A 27,517-nucleotide genomic window follows, 5' to 3' on the forward strand; every position below is an offset into this window, starting at 1 on the left:
TTCTCTACTCAACATACAGGGCTCACCTTATGTGCCACGTAGTAGCCACGGGCAAGTCATTCAACATGAATTCCGTGTCCTTACGTATAAAGTCGGACTGGTACTAATTCTCTCACAGAATGAAGATTAAATGTAGGTGGAAAAACTTTTGTAACTCAGGTGCTGTGAAAGCTACACACAGCACCCCGCCGCTTCTCCGGTGCTTGGAGTCTCGAAACAGTACACGGTTTCAACTTGCGCAAACGACCCGAAGTTTAAGTCCAGAAAAGTCTACAGAGCCGCTCTGCCGAAGACCAACCTTTGGGGCCGGGCGTGCCTCCAGGCAGCCGTTGCCAGGGCAATCGTCGGCGTCCCTAGAATCCGAGCACGCGCGTAGCGGCAACGCAGCTGGACATCCTTTCAGAGCTAGCGATTGGTGGGGCTCGGGCCAATCGGAGACGCCGGGGGAGCGGGGTGGGGCGGACCGTGTCCCCTGGTAGGCGTTCCCGCCGCCTCACTCCCCGACTTCCGGGTCGCGGTGATTGCAGGGAACGCGCGGCGAGTAGCGTCGTTTCCGTTGCCGGCGGTTTGCAGTTGGGGGAAACTGAGGCAGCTCCAGCTTTTCCCCCTAGTTCTTCCGCTCCCGTGAGGTGGCTGCTGTTTCTTTTCCTTTCGCCCCGCGCTGCTTGGGTGCTGCTGCGCTGAGGGCGCTCAGCCCCACCGTGTCCTGCGAAAGTCCGCGGGGCGCCCGGGCCGGCGGGGCTTTGTGCGAGCGGTTCCCTCCCACTCGCGGCCGGGTGCGAGCTTGGAAGAGGGGTTCGGCGGGAGGCTCGGAAGGGGGGCTCGGCGCAGCGACTCCCCGAGGGCTGGGGAGCTCAGGCGCCGCGAGGGTTGCGTTCCCTCCGCTTGGCAGTCCGGCTTCTTTTGTCCTGATGAGCGCGGACCAGTTGGATTCATTTTAAAGTCACAGCCTGTCTCTGATTGCACTGATTTCTGCACTGACCTGCGGGGATTTCGAGTTTGACAGTCCGTAGAAGAGATGACGTATCTATGGGAATGTTTAAAAGGCAGGAAGGAGATGGTCATTTTTGTTTTTGTTTGTTTTTAAGTAACTCCTCCTGACTTGGATTTCCCCGACCCCTGCTTCATTTAGGAGCTGAAGATTTTTCTTATGGCATAAAGGTTTAGTTTTATAGAGGGTGTAGTTTTGTTTATTACTCTTCTTAGCATTTCTGCCTTTCCCCTCTTGAATGGAAAATCAGCAATTAGCCAGGGTGTAATCTACTCCGTGTTCAACTTGTGTACTTCGACCTGTAAGCCGTATGTAGTGTTCTTATTTGCTGGGATCACCTGGCCGTGGGACAGATATAACTGGAATTATCCAGAGGGGTTATGAAGACTTATTCCTTTTACAAACAATTCTTAGATATCGTATATTTGGTTTAATTGTTGCTTAGTTGGGGTCCTTTTGTTCTTGAGCCCCATTCTCAAAGAATGAGAAATTAAGATAGAGAACTGAGAGCTTGAATCTAACTAGTTTGACTTTTACAGATAAATTGTTTAAAAGTGATAAATTGACCATTTGACCAGCCATCATTTAATTAACCTAAGTAGTATATATTACACCTATCGTTTCCTTAGATGACTTAACACTACTACAAAATAGACACGATGGAATGATATGATAGATATTAATATAATTTGGGGATTTAATGAGTTGGATAAACTGTAACTTTTCCTTTTTTAAAAATCCAATATAAGGTCATTAAACCTGTCATATATTTCCTTTTCCAGGAAAAAAAAATGTTTATTTCTTTGTGGGAGTTCTTCTATGGGCACTTTTTTCGATTTTGGATGAAATGGCTCTTACGACAGATGACTGGAAAATGTGAATTGCAGCGAATTTTTGATACCTATGTAGGTGCACAAAGGACACACAGGATAGGTAATGTTTTTCAAAAAATAATTAAAAAAATAAAAATTTAACTCTGAATGAATATTTTTTTCTCAGTACTGATAGTGACAGATGCACTTGTGTATCATAAGCAAGGCACTTAATCTCAGTTTCATGATCTTTGAAATCTAGCTTTGAATCCTTCCAGCTCTAAAACTGGTTATATAAAAGAAGCGAATTATTATTTGATTATTCATCCATGCAAAGCATTATCTTTTCTGGCTCCTGAAATTCATCAGTTGTACCTTAGATTATACTTGCAGCCAACTTTCTAGAGAAAAATCTCTGCGCTTTATATAAGCCTTTTGAAATTTTTACTCAAGTGAGGGGGAAGAGAGTATTTGGATCTAGATCCATTTTTATATTCATCTTTCATCAGAGAGTCTTGTAATCTCTTATGTAATTCATAAAAGAACAATAGTAGATATCTAGTGATCCCTGGGAAAGATGATTAAACTCAAAATCTGCTGTGTCCTGTACTATAGCCAGTAGCCACACTGAAATGTGATTAATATGAATTGAGATGTGCAGAAGTGTAAGATACACGCTGGATTTCAGTGGCTTTATATGAAAAAAGAATGTAAAGGTATCTCAATAATTACTTATATTCATTGTATATTGAAATAATATTTGGATATATAGGGGTAAAATGTATTAACATTAATTTTATCTGTTTCTTTTACTCTAACATGGCTACTAGAAAATTTTAGAGTATATATGTGATTCACATTTGGCTTGTGTGATATTTCTGTTGAACGGTACTGCTCCAGGACCTTCTAAACTATCGGCTTTTAATGCTTGATAGAAAATATTGCTTTAAATTTGAAAACAGTGCTGTAAATTAGAACACAGATGAGTGAGAAGTAGGATGGAGGTCATTTCCCTTTGGCCAGAGTCAGGAATCCCAGGGATCAGCTACAGTTCATGTTCACTGTGTTAAATGAAAAATCATGACTCAACCAGAGCCTCTTTTGTGTTGAATAAGTGTGCTTCAAGTAAGAGATCCACCCCTGTAAGATCTGAGGAGTGGGTGTTGGTATCCAAGATGACAGGAGACAAATGACAGACATAAAGAGGGAGTAAGCCTCAGGGCAGCTGGATGATTGAAGTTTAATTCCTTCCCTAGGTTTTTCACAACTTTGTGGCTGACTGAAATTATCGCCTCCTCTTGCCCTTTTGACTGCTCTGAGAAGAACAGAGTACCTCTTGATAAGAAATCTTAGCAACATCGGTTAGTGTTTTATAGCATGGGGGAAGAACATATTAAGGCTTTATTTTGTGGCAAGAGCATTTTTTCTTGAATTTCTCGAATTGCTGAGAAAAGGAGACTGTTTACTATTTGCCAGAAAAATTTGTAAATAGACCAGTAAAAACTATTCTTGTTATTCTTGAAGCAGAAAACAAGAACAGAAAAGCTATTTTGCTCTTTGATTAGAGGATGGTTGTCCAAATAATTTAAAGTCTTCATTTTTGTCCCTTTATTGTTGTGTGCTTCATTTGCTAGCTCCTCAAAAATAAATGCTTACTTCCTAAGGCTAACACGTGAATAAAATGTAATATAGAGCACTCTCACTGTTCTTAAGATGAGTTTCTGGAACCCAAGCTATTCTGAGGCAGCCATGTTGGTAGACACTTTGGAGTCTGCACAGAAACATGATTCTGGGGAAATTAGGTTGGTCTCACCTCTTTGGCTCTGGTATGTTGTGTAGGGTTGAAGATTTTGGAATTATACTAATACTGTAAGGATAAAATTGTAAACTGTTTTCTATGTTATTCATGTAGAAATTATGTCTTCTAGAACTTAACTTACTACTAGCTTGATATTTATACTATTTGTTTATGGGGTAAATCACAAATAGCATTTAAGTAATAATATTCTTTTTCCTTTTTCATTTCAGAAAATTCCTTGACATGCTCCAAGAATAAGGTAGGATCATATCAAGGTAACAATTCTAGAAAATTTAACTTGAAGATACATTTTCTTTAAAAGAATGCCTCACTTTTAGAATTAATTATTTTAAATGTCCTGCTAGAAGAGTCTTTGCTATAAAGAGTATTGAATGAAACCTTCACACTTTAGAAGTAATATTCTATGTTTAAAACGTTTTTCTCTTTGTATGTGTGTGTGCATGTGTGCTACTCCTGCACAAAGAAAGTATTTGAATAATTTGTCCTATTCTGAAGTTTTGCTTGTTTTTTGACTTCAAAAATTGATAGCTTTTGGGAAAGCAGGGTCTTGGGAAAACCTTCTCATGGACTGTGTCCTTAGGGTAGGTTCTTATGTGAGAGAAAAGCAACGAATTTTGGATAATTATAGAAAACCCTGGGTCATGTTCCTTTTAATCCAAAATAAATTATACCTCATGCTATTTATCAATCAGGTGATGCTGTGTAACAAAGTTATACAATCTCAGGGCTTATAACAACATATGATTCATTTCTTGCTCTTGTGTCTATGGGCCAACTGGAGAGGCTCTTCTTCAAGCTGTTGCCAAGTTTAGGTCTGTTCCAGCTGTCTCATTCTGGGACCCAGGTTGAAAAGGTACCTGGGAAACGTTCTTCTCACAGTGGATCATTGAGGGTCCAACCACACAGACATATTTTGAGCTTCCTTGTGTCATGGCCATTAATATCCCTAAAGTAAGTTACATGGCCAAGCCCAAGTCACAGGGTGGACATGCATTATCCCCACCATAAGGCCGTGTTAGGCATGTGGGTATATAGTTCAATTATAGAGGAGTGAAAAATGGGGACCAGTAATTCATGCTGTATTTCCCTGTAGTAATTCACAATATTTTTCTCTCAATTTGCTGTGGCAAAGGTGGAGTATGGGTCATCTAGACCATTGTTTGAAATCCCATAGTAAATCACAACAAAAGGAATGGAATAGAAAATAATTAGAAACACTGGTCATAGTAAGGTTAAATACTATTTTATGAAAATTTAATTTTAGTTATCTATATGTGTGTGCATCTGTATTTTAGATATCCATATGTATGTTTGTATTTGGTCATGGTGTACATTGTGGATCAAGAATGTAGGGTTAAAAAATATTGACTTGCTGCTGTCTAGTGGTATTGATACAAGTCACTGATTCATGCCAGAAAGAAAATGGACATTGTTGAATGTCACAGGCATATCAGTTTGATAGGAGTTCACTAGCAAAGCTAATATCAGAGGATTTTTTAATGCAAAATTTTAAAATTACAGATTCCATTTATTAGGCATATGACTATTTAGGTTTCTTACATTTCTTTTTGTGTTAGTTTTGATAAACTATGTTTTTTAAAAGCACTTTATCTCTTTCATCTAAGCGATCGAATTTATTGGCATAAAGTTGTCCATAGTATTTCCTTATACTTTAGTGACTATAGGCTGTAGTAATGCCCCCTCTGTCATTCCTGATATTGGCAATTTGGGTTTCCTCTCTTTCTTGATCAGTGTTGCTAGAGGGTTATTAGTAGTATTAATCTTTTCAAAGAATCACAATTTGAGTTTGTTGATATTTCCTATTTTTATCTGTTTACTATTTTGTTAATTTTTTAATCCTATTTTTATTATGTCCTTCCTTTTATTTACTTTGGATTTAGTTTTCTGTCTTCTAGTTTCTTAAGGAATAAGCATAGCTCACTGATTTCAGGCCTTTAAAAACTACTTTGGGTGTACTTCACAAATTTTGATATGTTGTGTTTTCATTATCATTCAGCTCAATTTTCTTTGTAAATTTCCCTTATTAGTGCTTCTCTGATCCATGGGTTACTCAGATTTTTAAATTGCAGGTATTTAGGGATTTTCTAGATGTTACATTTTTCTTATTTCTAATTTAGTACTATTGGGGACAGAAAACATACTCTGTAAACATTCAGCCCTTTGAAACTTACTGAGACTTGTTTAAAGACCTGGCATATGATGTATCTATGTGAATGTTCCATGTGTACTTGAGAATATGTATTTCGCATTTGTTGGGTGTAGCAGTCTATAAATGTTAATAGGTCAAGATGGTTAATAGTATTGTTCAAATTATATAGACCCTTCTGATTTTTTTTTTTTCTTTTTGTACTATCAATTAATGAGAGAAGTGTGTTAAAGTTTCCAGCTACGATTGTGGATTCATACATTTCTCCCTTTGGTTAAGTCAGTTTTTGCTTCAAGTATTTGACAGCTTTGTTAATAAGTGCATACACTTTTAACACTGTTACATGTTCTTGATAAATTAACCCTTCTATAATCAACAATAACAACAAAAAAGATTTAGTGTCTGTTAATGCTCCAAGTTTATACTTTCTGAAAGAAAGCTGCAGCAGCCTTTTTATGCTTATCGTTTGCATAGTATATGCTTTTACTTTCTATACGTTTGTGTGTTTATCTTTAGAATATGCTTCCTGAAACAACATGCAGTTAGTTAGGTCTTGCTTTTTTATTCAACTGTCAATCTCCAGTTTATTCTCTAAACTTTTGGTAGGTCTTTGATTCCCAATCAAAAACAAATTAACATGCTGAATGGAGGAGAAATATAACCCATTACAACACTGTCTAAGTTCTCATGGATCTCATTCAATACTGGAATATAGAGTAACGCAGGTCAGCAATTCTAAAACTTTCTTTCTTAATCTCAAACTATGTAAGCACTCAAAGACCCTTTTCTTAACAATGTTTACTTTTGAGCTGAAGAAAAAGTAGGTGATAATAAACAAGAGAGCAATATACACAACTCACATATATTTTATAAGAAAATAATACATGCTTATGCATATGATTTGATTATAAAACAACATTCAATGAACATAAAAGTAACATAGTCTTTTATTACACCTGCCCTGATGGTAGGTTCCAAATTATATGGCTAGCACACATTTATAGCATCAACAGTGAGTTTCACTCTGCAAGCAAATTTGGGGAAATTACATATACATTTGTATTCATATATTCACAGAATGTGAATGTTTCATTTTTGAATCATAATGCCTATGTGGTTATATACTTGAAGATTAGGTACTTGAAATCTAGTTTTTGGAAAATTATAGAGACAAAAAATATGCAAATGTGTATTACTATACCATCAAACCACAGAACACTAAACTGATGCCATAAAACTAATTTATCATTCAGTAGCTAGAATGTTGTCATTAATATTTAAGAGCTAATACAGCAGCTGCAATCGAAAAACAACCAATCAAAAACACTATTAGACTGACAAAGTATTTTTTTCCTAAATTTCAGATTTTTCAAATACTCATATAACCATAAGTACAGTGGAGCTTTGCAAAATTATACGTTGACTAGCAGCCAGACCTCTTAGAAGAATACTGAACTAGACTCAAGTTCTAATAAGGTTTTCATTTTCATTGATAAATCCCAAAGTTTAATAACCCTAAATAACAACTGATGAGTGGTCCTAATTAAAATACAAGCAAATGAAACTCAATCTTTAACAATCAAAGAAAGAATCCCCATATGGAACAGTTCACAACTCCATAGGACCACACTACCATTGCATTAGGAACTGGCCTTAATAGATTAAAATCACATTTATGCACAGCAATCATCAGTAAAGTATTTAAATAACTAAGAGGTTTTCATGTATATTTCAAACTTCTAAAAACTGTGTAGTATATATTGATTTAATCCCATCATCACTAATATTACTAGTAACTCCTATTTTTTGGATACCAATCAAATGCTGGGCATTCTCTTAGACTAATCCTAAAACAACCATGTTGGTATTAATACTTTTACCATGAGAAAATAAGTAACTTGTACAAAGTCAAACAACTGAGAAATAATAAAATCAGAATCTGCACCCAGACTTTTCATAGAAATAAAAAAGTAGATCAGATTAATAAGAAAAACACAAAATCAATTCAATTTTACTCTACAAAATAAATGAAATACACAAATGAGATGCAATACACACCATAAAGTACATGTTTAAACTGATGAGACTTCCTCCATTAGCTTATTGACAAGTTTACCTTAGATTTAAAACTTTGAGAAACAAAGCTCCTGTTACTTAATTCAGTAAGTATTTAACTACCCACTTGTTGACATTTCTTTTGGAGTATGCCCTCCAAAAATCTGAAACTGAGTTCCCAGTTCCAGAACCTCTCCAGAGATTCAGCTACAATTTATGATACTGTTACTTTGTGAAAGTGCATCCTAAACTTCAATTAGTGGAACTATAGGGGTAGATACATATAAACAAAATTTTGGAACCAGCAACTTGTTAACTTTCTAGATCCCTACAATCTCATTTAAAAAAAACAAAACAGTAATCACTCTATAAGATTTTGAACAAAAGAGTAGGACTCTAGACTCTTCCCCCTTAAAAATTCACTCATGTATATGTTATTCTTATATTGACCATTCTTAAGTAAAAGACTAAATCAGTAAAAGAAAAAAATAATACAGCTATTACATAAACTCCTAGAACATCAAGTAGGAAGCAACACATTTTATGAGGCAAGTTAAATCCTGATACTAAAACCAGACAAGGACAATATAATAAAAGAAAATTACAAATCAATATCCTTCATGAATATAGATGCAAAAATTCTTCATTAGCAAATTGATCCTAGTAATGTATGAAAAGAATAATATATCATGATTAAGTTTTCAAAATCAATGAATGCAACTTACCACATTAACAAAGTAAATTAGAAAAATAGGATCATTTCAGTAGTTACTGGAAAACTATTTGGCAGAACTCAATACCCATTCATGATTAAAAACACCCAACTAACTAGGAAATAAAAGGAACTTCCTCATCCTATTAAAGGCTGTCTATGGAAAACCTGCGGCTCACATGATAGACGACGCTAAAATATTGAATGCTGTCCACATTCAGTTGAGAACAAGGCAAGAATGTTTACTCTCCTTTTGTTCAGCATTGTTCTAGAGGTCCTAGGCAGCGTAGTAAGGCGAGAAAAAGAAATCTAAGACGTAATAATTGAAAAGAAAGAGGGAAAGCTGTCTTTACTAACAGATGACAGTTTGTGAGTATAGAAAATCCTAAGAAATCTACAAAAACTACTATCATTATTAAGTGAATTTAGCAATGTCATGAGGCACAGTCTACTTCTATACGTTAAAAACAAACTTGGAAAACAAAAAAAAAGAACAGTTCCATTTATGGTAGCATCCAGAAACATAAGATACTCAGGGATACATTTAATGAAAGATATGCAAGACTAACACAATAAAACTTTTCCTGAGAAAACTTAAAATGGAAACATATTATTGTATTCATCAATTGGAAGAGTCAATATTGTTAAGGTGCTAATCCTCAAACTAAACCTATGGTTTCAATGCAATTCCAATCAAAATCATAGCAAGCTATTTTTGAAGAGAGTGGCTAGGTCACTTAAAGTTTATACAAAATTTTAAGAGACCTGGTTTAGCCCAAATAAACTTCTAAAAGAATAAAGTTAGAAGACTTAATCTACCTGACTTCAAGACTTTCTAGGCAAGTAGATAAATATAACAGATGAGAGAACAGAAATACATGCATACTTTTTAACAAAGATACTAAAGCAAGTTAATTCAGTGAGTACAGGAAAGTATTGGAAAAGCAAGAAATAATGCTGGAACAACTGGATACCCAAATTGGGGGTGGGGTGGAGAGGCTTAGTTCCTGTCTCCCTCCACATGTAAAAATTAATTTGATATGGAGTTTAGACCTATGTTTAAACTAAAACTTTAAGGCTTCTCAAAGAATGCACAGGAGAATATGTATCTTCCACCATAAGTTAAGCAAAAATTTCTTTTGGAGAAGACACAGTGCTATCGCTTAAGAGAGATTAGACTTCATCAAAATAAAAACTACCTATCAAGGATGCCTTTTAAAAATGAATAGGCAAGCGACAGACAGAGTATTTGCAGCACATATATCTGATTGGGGACTTATACCTAGTAAAGAACTTTTAGAACTCAGTAATAAAAAACAGTTTTTAAAAGGGCAAAAGCCTCAAATAGTCACTTCACAAAGAAAAAAAATATTATTTGTAATAGTCTAAAATTGGAAATGATGCAAATACCCATCACCAGGAGAATGAATAAGCAAACTGAGGTGTATTCATACAGTGGAGTACTACTCAGCAATCGGAAGGAACAAATTACTGATAAAAGCAAGAGTATGGATGAATCCTAGAAACATGTTGAACAAAAGAAGCCAGACACAAGAGTATGTACTTTATGATTCTATTTATATGCACACTACAAAGTTGTGATAGAAATCAGAACAGTGGTTGCTTTTTGGAGGAGGGATTGATTGGGAAGGGGGCATGAGGGAACTTTCTGGGGCAATGGAAGTATTCTGTATTTTGATCAGGATGTTGATTATTGGGGTATGTGGATCTGTCAAAACTGATCAAACTGAATATGACATCCTTCCTTTCATTGTATTAAAATTACACCTCAATTTAAAGAAAAGGAATGGAATAGTGTATAATGGCAAAAGAATTTCCTGAGAGATAAGACATCATTTCTAGTCTGAACTCTGTCTCTAAATTTATGTGTTTTGGGTAAGTTCATTCAATTAGCTAGTCATTCATTCACAATATAAGAGCAAATAAAAGAGACAAAGTCTACTGAAGAGTAAACAGCTATGGTGTAGCAAGTGCTCTCTACCTGAGGGGTGAGCGTCAGGGTGGCAGTTAACTCCAGGGTGGAAGACTTCACAGAGGAGGGGACGTTTGACTGGGTTTTTCATGTTTTAGGTGTTTGTAGTTTGTGCAAAAGTTTCTACCCATGGTGAAGGTAACCCTTTTACTGGTTCTAGTGTTTTTAGCTTCAGGACATTTCCTTTAGCCATATTATCCCAGGGTTTGACCAACTAGACCTTGGTGACCATATCTGCATCCTACTGATTATAAGTCTTTGATCATTTTCCTTCTCACTTTTTTAGTTTGCTTTAGTTTCCTTTTCCTTCCTTTCCTTCCAACCCTAAGTTTCCTTCCTTCCCTCCAACCCTCCCTTCCTTTCTCTGTCTCTTCCTTCCTTCTTTTAAAATAATCTTATGCATTGCTATACATGTCTTTCACTGAAACAGTTGCCTTTCTTAAGGTTTTCATCCATTGAATGTTTCTGTTCAATAATTATTTGTCAGTTATTTCTTAAATGCAGGATGTGAAAAGATGAGCTAGGTATAGTCTCTGTCCTCAGAGAATTTTCCACTTAATATATACAAATAACTATAATATAGAAAGTGGTAGGAGTCATAGAAAGGTTACAGATAAATTATTATGGGAATTCCAAGAGAGGAGAGATTAATTCCACTTGAATAGAATCAGGGAATGCTTCCTGGATCTGGTAAGTGAGCTAGCTTAAAACTGGGAGGGATTAATATGTTTAGAGATTGGGGAAAGGAGCATTCAGAAGAAAGGCCCAGGATATGCAGAGGCTGAACTCCAGGTAGGATTAGATTATTTTGCCTGGAGTATAAAGAATATCAGGGAATTTTCATAGTAGCTTACAGAGGCATAAAAGTTAAAGAAACCTTTTAAGGGTAAGGAAAGCCTGAATTTGCTTTTGTTGAAAGGAAGGATCTGGTGGACATTTACAGGCTGTATTATTTAAGAAGTCTGTTTTATATGCATAGAAAAAAAGACTGGAAGGACATATGCTGATCTGTTACTAGTAGCTGTCTCTCATGGTAGGATTTACAGGATTACTTGACTTTTCTTCTTTTTGCTCTTCTGCATTACTTTTTTTTTTTTTTTTTTTACTTCTGCATCATTTTTGTACATATATTTTTATTATGGAACTTAAATTTTATGAAAAGTGTCTGCTTCATAAGCACAGTGTTGGGGTAGCTTATTTGCTAAGAACTATCAGCTGAGAACCTGTTGATTCTCAGTTAAAAGGACTTCATCTGATACATCATGCTGCTTTCTTCTATCTTATGAATGTATATATGTATATATCTATGATTTTAGCTCTACTGAAAATTTGAAACAAATTTGGTTTCTTTTTTTTTTTTTGCATTTTAATACATGCATTATAAAGTTGGCCAAACACCTCAAACTTACTGTTGTTTTTCAGCTCTAAGGAATTTTTCTCATTCAGCTTTTTTTCCCCATATATAGATTTTACAGAAAGCGACACATGTTGTTCAGAGTGAAGTGGACAGATGTGTAGAAGATATAATGAAGGAAAAGAATATTAACCCTGAGAAAGACATCAGGTATGTGTTTTTACAGTTTTCTTGTTTCTCATGCACTCGCATCCTGTGAGGTTGGAGATCACACACGTTGTGAAACATTAGAGCGAAAGATTTGGAAGGTCATCAAATTTATCCCTTTTCCTCCCTCACTGAGGAAGTGAGGTCCAGAGAGGTGAGTGATAGAAGTAGGACTAAAGGCTCTATCTTTTAGTTCCCAACCCAGTACTCTTGCCGGTTAGTCACCTGCCTTCTTTAAGGAAACTTACCATCACTTTCCCAAAGTTAAATAACTTTGGCTCCTGTGTCCTTCTTGTCCTTCAAGATTCAGTTCCTCTGTCCTCCAGGAAGGTCCTCGATCATAGCATTTAGCCCGTTGTCCTGTAGGCATTGATTTGCTCTTGTTCTTCCCCTAGTAAATTCTAAGTTCTGTAGGAGAAGGACCGGACTTACTCCATTTTTGTGTTACCAGCTCAAGTATATTGAGATAGTATTGAGCAATTTTTTTCTTCATTCTCTATTTTCTATGTAAATATTGAGGAAGGAGTCATTTATTTTGGCTGGAACAGGGAAGGGTACAGGAGGGAACTGAGACTATAATTCCACAGAGGCTGGATCTTGTTGAATGGGTAGAGGAGGACATTCTGTGCAGAGGAACAGTGCCAACAAGTTACAGAGTCCTTGAGTATCTGGGAATGACAAGGAGTCCTCTGTAGCTGGAGCATTGAATAGGTGCAGAGAAGAGGTTGGAGAAATGAGTGGAGTGTGAGCTTGGAGATCCACTGCAAGGAGTCTCGTGTGCCACACTGAGATTTAGATGTTTTCCTCTGATTTGTTTTTTTTTCAAGCGAACAAACTTGATATATTATCAGATAAATCTTTTAGGAAGATGGAGGGTAAATTTGAGGATGTTGGAGGCTGGTAGAAGGAATAAAGACAGAACAGTTAGGAAACAGAGTCATTCAGGTATGAGACAATGAAGCCATAAATACACCAGGGTAAGAGGATATATGATGAGGGCTTTGAGGGACATTTCAGAGATAGAAAGGATAAGGGCTTGGGGACCTGTTGATGTCTTGTTGATGGAGAGGAAGTTCAGAACTCGGAGCATTCTAGCTTGGGGAACTACATGCTTAGTGAGCCCATTAATAGATGTAAAGCCTCAGTTAAAAAACGGCATGTTTCTTCAGGGCAGATAAGCTGTTGCGTGTGTGCTGTGTGCTTCTATATACTTAGAAACTTAGGTCTGTTGGTAGCATCTGGTAATAGAGATTTGGGAATGCCTGGACTTGCCCAGAGAAAACATGAAAAGAAGAGGACAAATCACGGATTTGCAAGGTTTGCCTTTCCTACCCTGTCTTGCTCTCTTTCTAGGCCCTATTTGATGGTATCCTCGTGATAATACCTTGTATAATGTTTTGTGTTTACAGAAGCTCTTGATGCTTATTGTGTTAAAGTGCAGGCTAGGAAGTGCTTTCTAAATAAACATATGACCCACAGACTGGGGAAGGCATTACTTTATTGTGGTAAGAAGGTATGATTTAAAAATTAATAATTTTATCATTTTCAGTTTTAAAATCTGCATGAAGGCATGCTTACTGCAGATATCCGGTTATAAACAGCTCTATCTGTCTGTAGAGAATGTGAGAAAAAGGCCGTATGATTCCGATAACCTGCAACATGAAAAGCTCCTTCTCAAGGTAAGTTTTGGTGTTGTATGTTTGGAGAGTAAATAAATTTACCTGAACCTTCCTGTTTCTTGTTCCTGAAGTATGAGTGCATAAGGCCAGTGAGATGCCGAAATGAGAGAATATTAGACCTGGAGTAAGCTTTCCAGATCATCTGATCTAGAACGTTCATTTTAGGGATGAGGTCAGTTCTAGGGCCTAGAGGAGATGAAGTAATTTGCTTTAGAAGGTCCTAGAATGGTGAATTCTGAAATACAGCTGAGTCACCTGCCCATCCACTTCACCTATTCTGGTTGTGTTTTTAAATGGTTAAAATTAGGGAAAATGGCACATTGCTCCTGGAGTTAGGCATTTGCTAGAACTAAAAGTGCTGGGGAAAAGTATGTTGATAGCATCTGAGTAACAGTAAGAGACAAGCTTAAGAACAATAAAACCTTTTACTTTTTTTCAGAAAGAGTATAAATATACACTTCTACTAATTTTAAAATTAAAAATAAAACTTGATTTTGTCAATGAGGATAATAAAAGTAACTAAAGGGCTGTTGCTGTGGATTGAATTTTTATATTTAAAGTGTTAGAATAGTGCCTGGCACTCCCTGAGGCTGGACCACTCTTTATATCCTCCTTGTCATCACTATTTCCTTAACTTCAGACCCTTTCTGTGCAGTACTTTCCCTTTTGAAGGGGTAAGACACAAGTCCTAGCATTTCAGTCAAGGGAATTTTCATCTTGGTGATTCATCATGAAACTCCTTTAGAGGTGAAGAGCCAGTTGCCAGCAGTGCCTGGCTAGCACTGTGTTCTTCTCCAGGAAGCAGTTTACCAATTCTGATATATATATGTTACTTAGTCAGTAAAGACATCTCATTGTCTTAGAATTTTGTGTATTTGTTGCCTTTTTAAAATCTACTGTTCTTTATATCAATCTTTTGAATTGGAATAAGTATGTTACATTTTTTAGGATAATTGAAAAGTTCTTTAAATACAGCCTTCATTGAGCCTATGATTTGTCTACAAAAGTTGCTTAGTTGAAAGCATTCAAGTTACTAGTACATCAGCTATGAGAAGGAAAATGTCTTGGTAAATGAAGAGCTTCACTATTATTTGTAATATGGAAGCATGTTTGTACAGCTTTGGAATCTTCTAATGCCCACGAAAAAGTTGAAGGCCAGAATCTCCAAGCAGTGGGCTGACATTGGTTTCCAGGGTGATGATCCCAAAACAGACTTCAGAGGCATGGGCCTGCTTGGATTAATCAATCTTGTGTAAGTGAAAATAAACTTTCTTTTCTTCTGTAAATGAAATTACATGTAATCTCCAATCTTGTTAAATTCTAGTAAGAATTAATCCAGTTGTTTCATACTATCTCTGAATTTTAATAGCTGTCATGCTTAAAGTATTTACTAATGTGCTGGCAACAATATGAAGATGTTGACCACATACTTTGTGTGTGTGTGACTGCTTTACTTACCAGTAACTTTCCTCTTTCTTTCTCTTCCTGACCTCCTTTCTGATGCCTTTTAAGGGACTATGTGTACTCTCTTCTCACTCTTTTTATCCTCCTGCCTCTTCTCTCTTGGCTCTCTGATTCTAGTTAGGAGATATAACCAGAGATGATAGTAAAGCCTCTTCACACTTATTCTTTGCCATCTGTGACTGAGCGATCTACATCTCACTTTTCAGAGGCCATATGAGCTCCCTCTTTTTTTTTCTCTTTAATACTTATGCTTGGGCACACATATGAAATCTCAAAATATGCAACTAAAATCAGAATTGGTAGTCAAAACTGTTTTCAGAAAATAAACTGTAAGGTTAATATGGATATGAATATGCAGATGGAGAGATTCTAGTGTTTGGGTCTGTCCTTGAACTGTGATTTATAGACTCTGTAGTACCTAGAATGGAAACCCTAGCCATTAACAAAGTTTGGATAATTGTTACCATGAAAAAATTAATCCTGAAACTGAGCTAGATTATGTTAATATTGAGGAAAAATACCTAGGTCAGTAGGGATAAGGGTGTTGTGGGGCAAAATAGAAGACACAGTAGGGCTTCACCATCTATAATTATTTTTAATTATAAAAGTATTTAATTTTCCATGATACCTAAGTTTTATGAGTATGAAAATTCCTTGTATGTCTACTTCTCAAAGATAAAACCCAGTAGTCTTAATAATTATAATTACAAAAGTGAGATTGCCAGTTTTCCACTTTGATAAACAGAAACTGCCATTCGGAATTTAAGTAGAATAAATGCAATGTGTTTTCACTTGGAAAAATTATAAAATATTTTAAAATTCATTGTTCAGAACATATTGATCTTTTGTTCTTAGCCTTTAAAGACCATCTGTCTTCTTGGTACTTGTAAACTACACAGATAATTGAACTTCAATTAGATACACATTCTTCTGGTGTTTCCTTTCTTCACTTTTGCTGAGTAACCTTGCTTTTGGCTCGTTTCCTCAGAAATCAAGATTTTTCAGCGTTTCACTAGAAGAGAATTTAATTTAGCTTAAAATTTAAATAACTTACAGGATTTCATTCAAGACTCCGGAAGGGATTCTGATAGATCTTTAAATGCTTTACAAGTATTTTTACTCTATTTAGAGCTAGTATCTACTAACTTGAAAAATGACCAGAATTCAGATGTATTATTTGATTGCCATTGACGTACTAGAGATGGTTGAAAACATAAAACTAGCTCTAATTCCTCTCTGACTATTTTTGTTCTGTGTATGGAGCTATGACTCTTCAGGGTCAAAATAAAGATACAGTCAAGAAGCAGGAGAGCTGTTCAGACACCCTTACATAATGAATTTTAAAAATTTCTTGGCCTTTGTCATCAAATCTCTTGAAATTTTTGTGGCTTTAAAGGATAGCTGGTAGTTTGATAGATAACCATGCTAGTGAATGCTGAGGCAGGTGTAGAAGCAAAGAGGATATTGTACAGAAAAATTAATTCAAGAGAGATTAGAAAAACCTAAATAGATGAGGAAATAGAAGCAGAAAGTAAAATATACAAGTTAAGGCCAAAAATGTTATATAGGACAAGAGAGAGGGTAGAAAGGAAGAAGGAGAAGGGAAGAAAGAAGGAAAATAAGTCAGTCCAGGTGATTGTAAGGAATACGCTTCCTTGCTGCATACGTGCTGATTTTCCTTAGACACTGTTAAGATAGGGGCCCAGCAAGGAAATTAAAAGTTTTACAGACTGAATATTTTTAAGGTAGCTTGATTATTGAAATAGTGATGTAAAACCGAATTGTATTAGGAGTATCATGTAAAAAAATTAAATATAGTCTATTTACTAAGGGCATTTTAGAGCCAGACTAGGAATAAAGTAGAAAATTAGAGTGTGTGAAGAGAGCATTGCACTAAAACAGGACGTTTTTCTGTTTGGGGATTTACAGGTCCCCTTTGAGAATTTGATGAAAGTTGTGTATATTCTTTGCCTGGAAAATGTACACACAGAAAAATGTATGAATAAATTTAAGGTGGTTCATGGATCCCCTTTTATTCATGAATGATCCTTTATTCGTGGGCTTCTAAGTTAACATACGCTGTTTTAATGGGCTGAAAATCAGAGCCAGTGAAGAAAAAATGGAAGTCTGTAGTATTAATCTACAGAAGGAAAAATAGAGAAGGAACATTTAGTTAGAAATTTCTATGCTTCATGAAATTTCAATGATTATGCCCTTTAAAATTTAAATAAACCACAGAAATCCATGTTTTACTCTACTTGTTATTCTTACATAAACATGCGGTCAGTCTTTTGTGTATGAGTATCAGTACCTTACGAGGAGATTCCAAGTGTGAACGGAAGATTTGATGCCTATCTTGAAGAACTCAGAGGTTGCATTAGTTTACTAGTATTAGGATATATGAACCTACAAATAGCTTTATGTATTTCTCTGTTGTACCAGCTGATACTTATGTTTTATGGCCAGTGTTTTAGTTACGTAACGTAGGAGGAATGTTAATGACTTTCTTCTGATTGCACTGTCAGTAGCTTTAAACAATACAGATATAAACTGCAACAGAAGGAATAAGCTCAGGTGAAAGGAAGTGTCCCAACAGGTACACGATGACTATTTTATAGAAAATTTAGAACAAACAAATGGAAGTCTAAATTTTTTTTAAGGCAGATAAAAAGTCTCTTGTTAGACCACTTGTTTGTCAGAATACTTCAAAGTCTAGCCAAGGGCCTATGTCCCATACTAGATAGGCCTGATAGCTCAGAATTAAGTTGTGTTTTTTGTTTTTTTTACTGAAGTATAGTCAATTTACAATATTGTGTCAATTTCTGGTGTGCAGCATGTTTCAGTCATACATATACACACATATATTCATTTTTGTAAGAATTAAGTTTTGATTCAGAAGCATCTCTAGTCATTGAAGTGGTCTGAGATGGAGATCAGGATGATTTGGCAGTAGGACTGTCATTTTGACAGTAGCTTTTAAAATTGCTTCTGGATATCTTCAATTTGAATGACATGTTAATTTCATTATTTTTCTCAAAATTTTTCAGATATTTCAGTGAAAATTATACCAGTGAAGCTCATCAGATTCTTTCCCGTTCAAATCATCCAAAATTAGGGTAAGCTGGATATATTAAAGAAACTGTAAGCTCATAAATTTAAGTTGATTGGAGGATCTGAATTTGAAACTATTTCAAGGTATTTTTAAAGTGAGATTTTAATTAATAAGAACTTTATAAAGGCTATTACATGATATATTATTTTTAAGGCTGAGTGTGATCATAAACCAATTTTGTATGTATTTCAGTATATTTTTAGCACAAGATATAGTCTATAAAATAGAAATAAGGACCTTATAAAAATTTTTCTGAGAAACATTTAAAAATAGAGAGGAAACAGCTTTGAAATAGGAATAGGAAAATGAGAAATAGCTTTGAAACTTGTAAAGCAAAATGCAAATTGAGGTCATATTATTAGTCTTATCATTTTTTTTATATTCCAGTGATCCCTATCTTTGAAAAAATATCACACAACACTATTTCATCATAAAAATAAATACTCAGATAATGGAGGAGGAAATGTCAGATTACCCAGTGTATTTTAGAAATCAGTGAGAGTGTATGTAGTACTCTTTAGTTTTTTGTAAGGATTTTGGTTTTAGATATTCATGTGACCAGAGCTTTATTTTTGTTTCTTAGATTATATCCAGAAAATCAACAGCCTATAAAGAACAAAATTTTTCATCTATTCTGGTTTACTTTCTTAATATGTAGAGATTATTGTGAAATCAATACTGTGTTAGAAATGGATCAAAATAACTTTTTACTAATTCCTTGCATAATTTAAAATTTACTTTATGAGCTATTTGGCTAGCTGGTATAACTGATAATATTTCTGACATAGGTATTCTTATGCAATAGTTGGAATCAATCTTACAGAGATGGCTTATAGCTTGCTGAAGAGTGACGCTTTGAAATTTCACCTCTATAACTTTGTTCCTGGAATGCCAACAATGGAACACTTTCATCAGTTTTATTGTGAGTATTAAAATGAGTTAAAAATAGATATCTCTAAGAGAATTTTTAAATCATTAGGAAAGTAAAATATATAATATGTACTGCTATCAGATGTATAACTTACGCTTATCATTTTATTATTTAGGATCTTTGAAAAACTGGAAAATAATGGAAGATTATCCAAGAGTGTTATGTATTTCAGTTTATATATTTGCAAATTTAAAAACTTCAGTGAGGCAGTTTTTTACATGTATGCAAATTTAGGATTTATGCAGTTTTTCTGTGGGCATCCTTTTTCCTGTCAACTATAAAGTGACTTTTTCTTCTTGTGTACTGGTTAATGAATGCTATGAGTCAAGGATAGATCATTTGGTTACTCTTGTGAGGGATTTAATTTAAAGAAACTTCTCACACACATTCTCCCCACCCCACACCACCTTATTTCAAGGCCAGGTTTTCTTGTGGTAAGTTACTTAATAACTTTTCCTAAAGCAATCATATCACCACTATTCCATTAACTTTTATTGTGATGTTTGATCCCTGAAGTTTTAATTGAATAAACCCATTTTCTGAAGATATTGCTCAGAAGCAAAGAATTCATACCTAGCTTGGCTTCATATTCTACTTTTTCTTGATCTTTTTGTGTCTTTAGAAGGTTTTTTGCATGTTGCTAGGATATAGGAAAGCACTTAGATAATAAGTGGCCAGACCATAACTTCTTCAGCTCCATTCTTGAAGGAGTCATCCAGGTCTCTCTTTCTCACAACCACCTCTGCCCTTACTTAATCCTTAATTCTGGGTTTGTCTAAATCCTAAATTTCTCTTGCATTTGTCTGCTTTTTCCCATTCCCATTGTAACTGCACAACATTAGGCCTTTGTTACTAGGTTACTGTAATAATCTTTTCCCCAGTCTTTCAATGATGACCCTCTTCTAGATCTCCATACTGAAGGTATAGTTATTTGAAATGAAAATCTAGTCATTTTCTTTCATCTCGTTGCTGGGAACTGGTCCCTTTACTAGTCTTGTTTGATTTCCTCTCCTAAATCTCTCACTGACTTTTAGCACAGTGCCTAAACTCCCGGGACTTTGCTAACTGCCTCCAGATATTTGCTGTCTCTACAAAATACATGCTTGTGTAATGCTGCCCATCAAACATAAAGCAAGTATAAAAATAAACAAGCAAAAAACTCCTCTCCCCCAAATTAAGCATTTTATTATATTTACATAAATATAGGAGAGTGATAGGTAGAAAAGAAGTACAAAATGATCTCTGTCCTGTAATTCTTCCCCCTGCAAATGGGTAACTGGGACATCTTTGGGCACTGTTGCTTCTAGTGCCCTCAACACCAACATGGTTTGGCTCCTGACTAGGAGGAGCATCAAAGTAATATCTGAGATTGAAAGGTCATTATAGGACCTTCTCAGTTGCCTTGTTTCTGTCAGTCAGATCCACAAGAGCTGTGGGTCATCCTGGAAACAGTGAAGCTTATGTTTTTCAAATTTCTTAAAACATTTAAAGCAAAAACACAGACACACACGTAGACACACACACATCCATTATTTATGCAGTAGTTCCCCCTCCACCCCCAAATTGATTTTTATACCCTTTACCAGTAAAGTTTCATGTCTTAATTAAGCCTCTGCTTTTCTTAGAAGGGGCCTATTTTCTAACTAGAAAATAATATGAAAACCTTATTTTTTGAACAGACATACCCTTTTTTGTTGAGGGACGGAGCCCAATTCGTTTGTACAGATCTGTTCCAAGGTCATAGTTTCTGTCCAGAAGAAAGAGCTATAAAGAGATTAGTTTTCACAGTTTTTATTTCCCTGTGATCTGTCTCCATTTCCCCTTTCCCCATTTATCCCTCCTGCCATTTTGTTGTTGTTGTTCTCTGTGGGCAAGGCTGGACGCAGTGAGTGGTAATGTAGCTTCTTGGCTCCATCGTCACCTTGTGTACATCTGATATGTAAGCAGATAGTCACTCATCCTGGGAAGTCACTGACCATTGGTTTGGTGCTTCCAAAAAAATAATGCCTCAAATTTGTATAACAAAAAGTTATGACTAGTAACAACTTTACTGAGGTTTATAAACCATAAAATTTACCTAGTTTAAGTGTACAATTCAGTGAGTTTTAATAAATTTACTAAGTTGTACAACCGTTACCATAATCCAGTTTTAAAGCATTTTTACCACCCCAGTAAGATCCCTTACACCAGGTTACAGTTAATCCCTGTTTCTTTGGTTCTCCTATTTTTAATCCCTGTCAGAAAACCTGAAATTCTCCTGGGGTTTTGATTAGGGGCAGTAGAAGCATATAGGGCATTTTAAGTTTAGAAATTTTGTTTGGTGTTTCTACTAAGTCTGATGTTTTAAACCTCTTAGAGTCAAAAGGACAATAGATGTGCTTTATGGAAACAACTCTTTTCTGTCACTTTCTGCAAAGCTTTAGGAGTCTTATGCCATGTATGGGCCTGCCAGCATCCTAGAATTTTGGTGTTATCTCTTGTAGTTTCCTGAGGTCTCATTAAATCAACTTAACCATTACCGTCTCAATTTTTTGATTCAGTCTTTTTCTGACACCAATTTACATTTTAACAACTTCACTCTGAAGCAAGTAATTTCTGATATTTTACTGTTGAGTTTATTCCAGACCTGTATCATCATTTGAATAGGTAATGAAAAGCAATTTAAAGGACTTAAAAGAATGGTAAAGAGCTAAAGCTGATAGCCAGAAATACTAAAACAAATTGTATTCTATAAAATTTAGGTGGATGTTTGACTTTTCATATTACCTAGAACATTACTTTCCAAAGTTTTTAATTGTAAATCCCTATCAGTATATTGGGCATGGGGGTAGGGGAGACCACAAACTCCATCCAAACCTGGATGAGTAATTTCTATAGATGTACTATTGTCCTGATGTATACATAAAATAAATTTAGAATGAAATAAATATTTAAAGTATTAGTTAAAAATAATTATAAGATTAGCATTCTCAGCTTGTCTTTTGGGAACAGGAAGCAGATGGCCCCCCTCTGCTCAAAGAGGCCTTATTCTTTGATTTTGTCACATGTCCTGGTTGATAAAAATCCATTTTATCATATATCAGGGGATTAATCTGAACTCTCTCTTAAATTGACCTTATGAAGTCATATTTCAGTGTTGAAATGTCATGGTTCTTAAATGTTTGCTTTAGGACTAATGTTTTCAAATGGAATTTCCATTTATTTCATACTAGGCTATTATGATAGTCTAGCCACACTTTTGTGTAAGGTCACTGGCTTTATCCCCCTGTTTATCTGAACTAAGTCATTTCTATCCCTTCTTGAACAGCCTTTCAGAAGAGGGAATGAGATTCTGATGGAAACAAAGTCTAATTTATAACATAATAGAGACCACTTGCAAACTATGTGATTTGGGCAAGTCATTTAACCTCTTTTGCTTCTCTGTTTCCTCTTTGGAAAAATGGGAATTATGCCATAGTGCATCACAAGATTGCTGTGAGAGTGAATGAGCATGTGGCGAGGACTCTAGTAGCATTTGTTAAATAATTAAATTCATACATTTGGTTGAATCCAAATAAGGTTTAGGAGTGCTTTTAAAATTCACATTTTTTTTTGTTGTGGTAAATATGTCTATTTACATATTTATTTTCATTAAATGCTTTTAACTGAGCATTAGTTTAGCTACTGTAATAAGGATATTGAAAAAATATTAAGTGTATTTAGAGTTCATGTATTCTTTTTTTAAAGAGATGGTGCTGATAGTTCATTGAACAAAGCAGAAATGACTCAGATTTATAAATCAAGTAGAAAACAGCTCCCCTGTACTTCACCTTCGTCCAACATTTTTTTGTAGTTTCAGGCTTCTAGGGATAACTTTTTTTCCTATTCTCAAGATATCCTTTGACAGTATCTCTTTAAGGGATTTTGTTGACTTTTTGAGACAAAGTAAATGTTCACTAGATATGTTATTGAAATTGCTATTTATCTTGAACATACAAAAATATTTCCTATGAAGTTCCTCAGGTTTATAGTAGTTTAATATGGTTTCTGATTATTGAATCTTAGTATGGAATTTAAAGGATGGTTATATACTTTTGAAATGAGATGGTTGGATGTGATTTCCCTATTGAGCACTATATTTTGTGTGTGTGTGTTTCTTTTCTTTTAACTGCAGGTTATCTTGTCTATGAATTTGACAAGTTTTGGTTTGAAGAAAAACCAGAAAGCATTATGTATTTCAACGTGTATAGAGAGAAATTTCATGAAAAGATTAAAGGACTCTTACTGGATTGTAATGTATCACTTACTTTAAACATATGAATCATCTGTAGCATCTTCTATTTTTACCACATTTTGCACACACGACAGAATTTATATGTTGTAATAGAAATTATCCGATCAATTACACTCCTTATATATAATTTCCTACAAAAATATTTCAGAAATTCTATTTAAGAAAGCTAGTGGACAATCAGTGTATGTTTACACTTGTTTATACACTGTCCTCCAAAGGTACCTTATTCTTCCAAAGATCCTCTCTGTAGAGTCATATGAACTACAGTTTGGAACTTGGGACTTAGCCCATTTAGTGTAAAAGTACAAATCAGGTATTTATAGAATTGGTTGATTAAAATGTGTAAAAATCAATTTTAATTTTTATATGTTGTAGCCATGAAGTTGGTATCTTTTCAAAGCTCTGTTACGACTTTGTTTTTTAGTCTGGAAATGATTGTTTTTTATTTTCTTTGTCTTATTTTATTTCTAGGTTAATAGAATAGTTCATGGTTTTCTTTCTTTGCATCTCAATCACACATCGTAATGTCTCCTTAGTAGGAGCAACAAGAGCATATAGAAATATCAGAGAAGACAAAGAATTATAGCCTCTTTTTTGGTTTCTCTGATAATTTCATGTAATAGATAACCAGAGAATGACAGTATTGATGATTAGCTTTTTTTTTTTAATACCACACTTTAAAATATCACAGTGTTATTTTAAAGCTTAAAGTCATTTTCTCATCTTCAGCATTTGCTTTTTATCAGTTAAAGAACCTTAGTGCTTGGTGTCAGGGCCTTTTAATGAGACTTCCCTATATGTTTATGAAAAGAGATGCATTTGCTAAGAAAATCTTGATTGTATTCAAAGGACAGGTGCTAGTTCAATAAAGCTGTGTTGGAATTTTTAACAAGAGGAAAACAAAGCTTTTTAAATATCTCAGTTAAACATCAGTTGGTTCATTTTACTTGCTGTTAAGTCTTGCTTTTCTTTGCTTTGACTCCACTGGGTTTCTAGGTAATGATGAGTGGACTTTGTGGGTATCCTTTGAGTTAACAGTCTGTGGGATTCCACAGCAGCCTGAGAATGATGACTGTGCATTTTGTATAGCTTTATTCCCCCCAAACCTCAGGAGAGCAGCAAGTGCTGTCAAGGGTTATATAGTGATGAGATTCTAATGGGAATGAGTTCTTCTTTGTGTGTTTTAGACATTTGTACTCATAGCAAAACTAAAAGAGTTTAAAGATAGGTTCATCTGATTACTTAATTCTCCTTAAATCCTACAGAAACCAGCCTATTAAACACGTAATTTAATCTAAAACATCACAGTTAGCACACCTTTAAGGTGGTATATATCAGGTGTTAAAGGACTGTCTTTTATGTGACAAAAGCAAGACCTGAGACTTTCAAGTATTTATTCATGTCATCGATAAACCTCTCTCTTCAAACCTGCCAAGGAGAAGAGTGGTTAAAAAAAATATCCTACTGGAAAATAACAGATGCAGTGTTGTTGAGCACATATATTAAAAGTGCATGCATTAAAATTCTTACTTTCTCAACAAGATAAAACTTTAAAATTGGGCTCATTTTATTACAATAGTGGTAGTTTAGCTTTTCAGTATTATAGGAATTTTAAAACTGTTTTTTTGTAGGAGACTTCTCAACCTTGTGAGTTATCTTAACTTAGTTTCTTTAAATGTTTTCTGTGTTTTATCATCCAGCTAGAGTTCTGTGAAATAAGGATCAGGTACTAACCATTAAAGTTCATTTTATCCAAATGTTTACTATTACATGGAAAGCAGTTTTGTTAGTCTTCTAATTTTTGTTTAGAAAATACTTATCTTTTATGTTTTAATCTTTTAACAGATGAGGTATTGAACTGATTTAAACCTTGTCAGTGTCCTTAATAAAAGAATGTTTCAAGTAGGGAAGAGGAAACTTTTCAATTAAGTTTTCCCCTTCTATGGAAAAATAAAACTTTTTAGTAATGTTTTTTAAATGTCATTAGAAATTTTGCTCAATAATATGTCTTCTAAGTCCACCTCTTTGTATAAATAGATATTGTTCTGTTTTTGCTTAAAATAATTAGTAACCATTTCAAATAGTTCTGTAGTAAATTGGTAGTAAAAGCCACCAACAGATTCTAAGGTTTGATAGTCTGGAAGCCAAGTGTCACCAGTTGTAAATTAGAATGTAACATGAGCCTTCTGACTTTTATGTGATAGTGATGTACATGAAAAGAAAAATGTGGTAATTGTGTCTGCCTTCCTACTTTTCCTTGCTTTCAACATATGTATGTTAGAATTTTAGGTAGTCTAAAAATCCATAAACAAAATCTTAACCTGTTTCTATAATAATTAATAAAATACCAAAGTAGTGATAGACTTGAAGTAGCAGGAAAATTGTTTTAGCATCAAAAAAGTGCATCAGTGTTGAAATGAATTTTTGTATGTGCCAGACTAAAGAGTCTACCAGTGACAAAAATAGTCTAAGAATATAATTACAGTGGCTGTAGTTCAAATACGTTCTGAAAGACAATCTTTAAAGAAACGAGAGAAATCAGGGGATATCAGTGAACCTAGACCAACCCCTCTTTGTATATAAATGTGGTGATAGAGTTAGATAGAAAACTCAGTGTCTTGCTAGCACCACTTACAATTTGGAAAACAGAATCGTTTTCTTAAAAATGCCCTTCCTGATTTTTTTCTATTTTAGGAGCTACTTGGATTTGTATGTATTTTTCTATGTGAGAATATATGTACTCTTCATTTTTATTCCAGTGTTCATGATTGTTTATGTACCATTTCTCCCCTTTGCATTCAGTGAAACAGAACTTGGTCAAAGATTTGCTCAAAGGAGAAGCATTACATGAGTGTGAAAGTGGAATGTTCATTTCTTGAGCAGAAAAGGCTGCATGTTGTCTTGGCACAGAAGAGAAGTTTGACTTGGAGGGCAATAATGTTTATTCTTCTTCTTGAATTAATGATTGGGGACCAGCAGCTACTTTCTCAGGACAAATAGTCCACCCAACTTCTGGGGAGGCTTAATTTCCACTTTCATATTTATGCACCTCTCCATACAAGCAGTTTTTTTTAATTAAGATTAATGGAATTGGTAAAAATCTGAGAGAACCCATGAGCGAGCTTTTTTCCCCCTGGCTTCAACTTTGGATAAGAAAAATGTCAAATGTAGTGCAGGTGAGACCCAGCTACTACATCACTGTTATAGGGCAAGTCTATGTTTCTGCTAAACAAAAGTATTCAAAAAATATTTAAGCAGTAGCTTTCCCTGGGGGAAAGAGTGCTGGTTGGCAACTTAAAGAAATAGCTTTTTGTCTACTTTGGATAAAGCAATTAACTTCTTATGTAAAAGCAATAGTTGAAATGTGATGTCACTTTGTTCGGAATGTTGTGAGCAAATAAAAACACGTTGAAATTGTTATAAGCCTTTCTGTTAATACTTCTGCTCTCTTCCCATCTTCCCCATCCTTTATTTAAGTCATTTATGTTCATGAAATAATACTTTTCTTATTTGATCCTTTAATCATGTTCCTATAGAGTAAGTCAGAATATAGATATTGTTAAAATTTTTGTGACTTTAACTGTCCACCAATTACCTATTTAAGATGTTACTGGATAAGAGCAATTGGTTATGAGAACAGAAAAGAAACCACCGCCCTACTCCCTCATTCTTAGAAAGGATAGGAATATTCATACAGTACGGCAGTTTGTTTTTCTGAACTTTACAATGTATCAAAGATCTATTTTTATATTAACACATAGCTTCCTTATTCTGTATTTTTTACAGCTGCAAAGCATTCCAGTGTGTGTGTGTTTGTGTATCTAATTTTGAACTAAATAAAAAATACTACATACGGAATTGGCTGGGTACAGCTAAAGCAGTACTTATTATAGTTAGTACTAATTATAATTTTAAATGTATATTAGAATAAAGAAGAGCTTAAAATGA

At 34.8% G+C, this 27,517-nt stretch overlaps 1 protein-coding gene across 3 annotated transcripts; it reads left to right on the forward strand.

Annotated features, from left to right (window-relative positions):
• Window positions 1–494: 494 nt before the first annotated feature.
• Window positions 495–26,987, forward strand: ELMOD2 (ELMO domain containing 2). 3 transcript variants are annotated; one of them, XM_006193539.2, is made up of 9 exons: window positions 495–629; window positions 1,774–1,924; window positions 3,832–3,860; window positions 12,016–12,113; window positions 13,660–13,789; window positions 14,908–15,041; window positions 18,301–18,369; window positions 19,154–19,287; window positions 23,450–26,987. In XM_006193539.2, the coding sequence occupies exons 2-9, from the start codon at window positions 1,783–1,785 to the stop codon at window positions 23,593–23,595; spliced, it is 882 nt and encodes a 293-aa protein (XP_006193601.1). In that variant the 5' UTR covers window positions 495–629; window positions 1,774–1,782; the 3' UTR covers window positions 23,596–26,987. The 3 variants fall into 3 exon arrangements, with proteins under 3 accessions (XP_006193601.1, XP_032319807.1, XP_032319802.1); XM_032463916.1 differs by lacking the exon at window positions 23,450–26,987 and adding an exon at window positions 19,412–23,443; XM_032463911.1 differs by lacking the exon at window positions 495–629 and adding an exon at window positions 650–776 and having other exon boundaries at window positions 23,450–23,595.
• Window positions 26,988–27,517: the final 530 nt, after the last annotated feature.

This window comes from Camelus ferus, chromosome 2, assembly GCF_009834535.1.
Source record: "Camelus ferus isolate YT-003-E chromosome 2, BCGSAC_Cfer_1.0, whole genome shotgun sequence".
NCBI lineage: Eukaryota > Metazoa > Chordata > Mammalia > Artiodactyla > Camelidae > Camelus > Camelus ferus.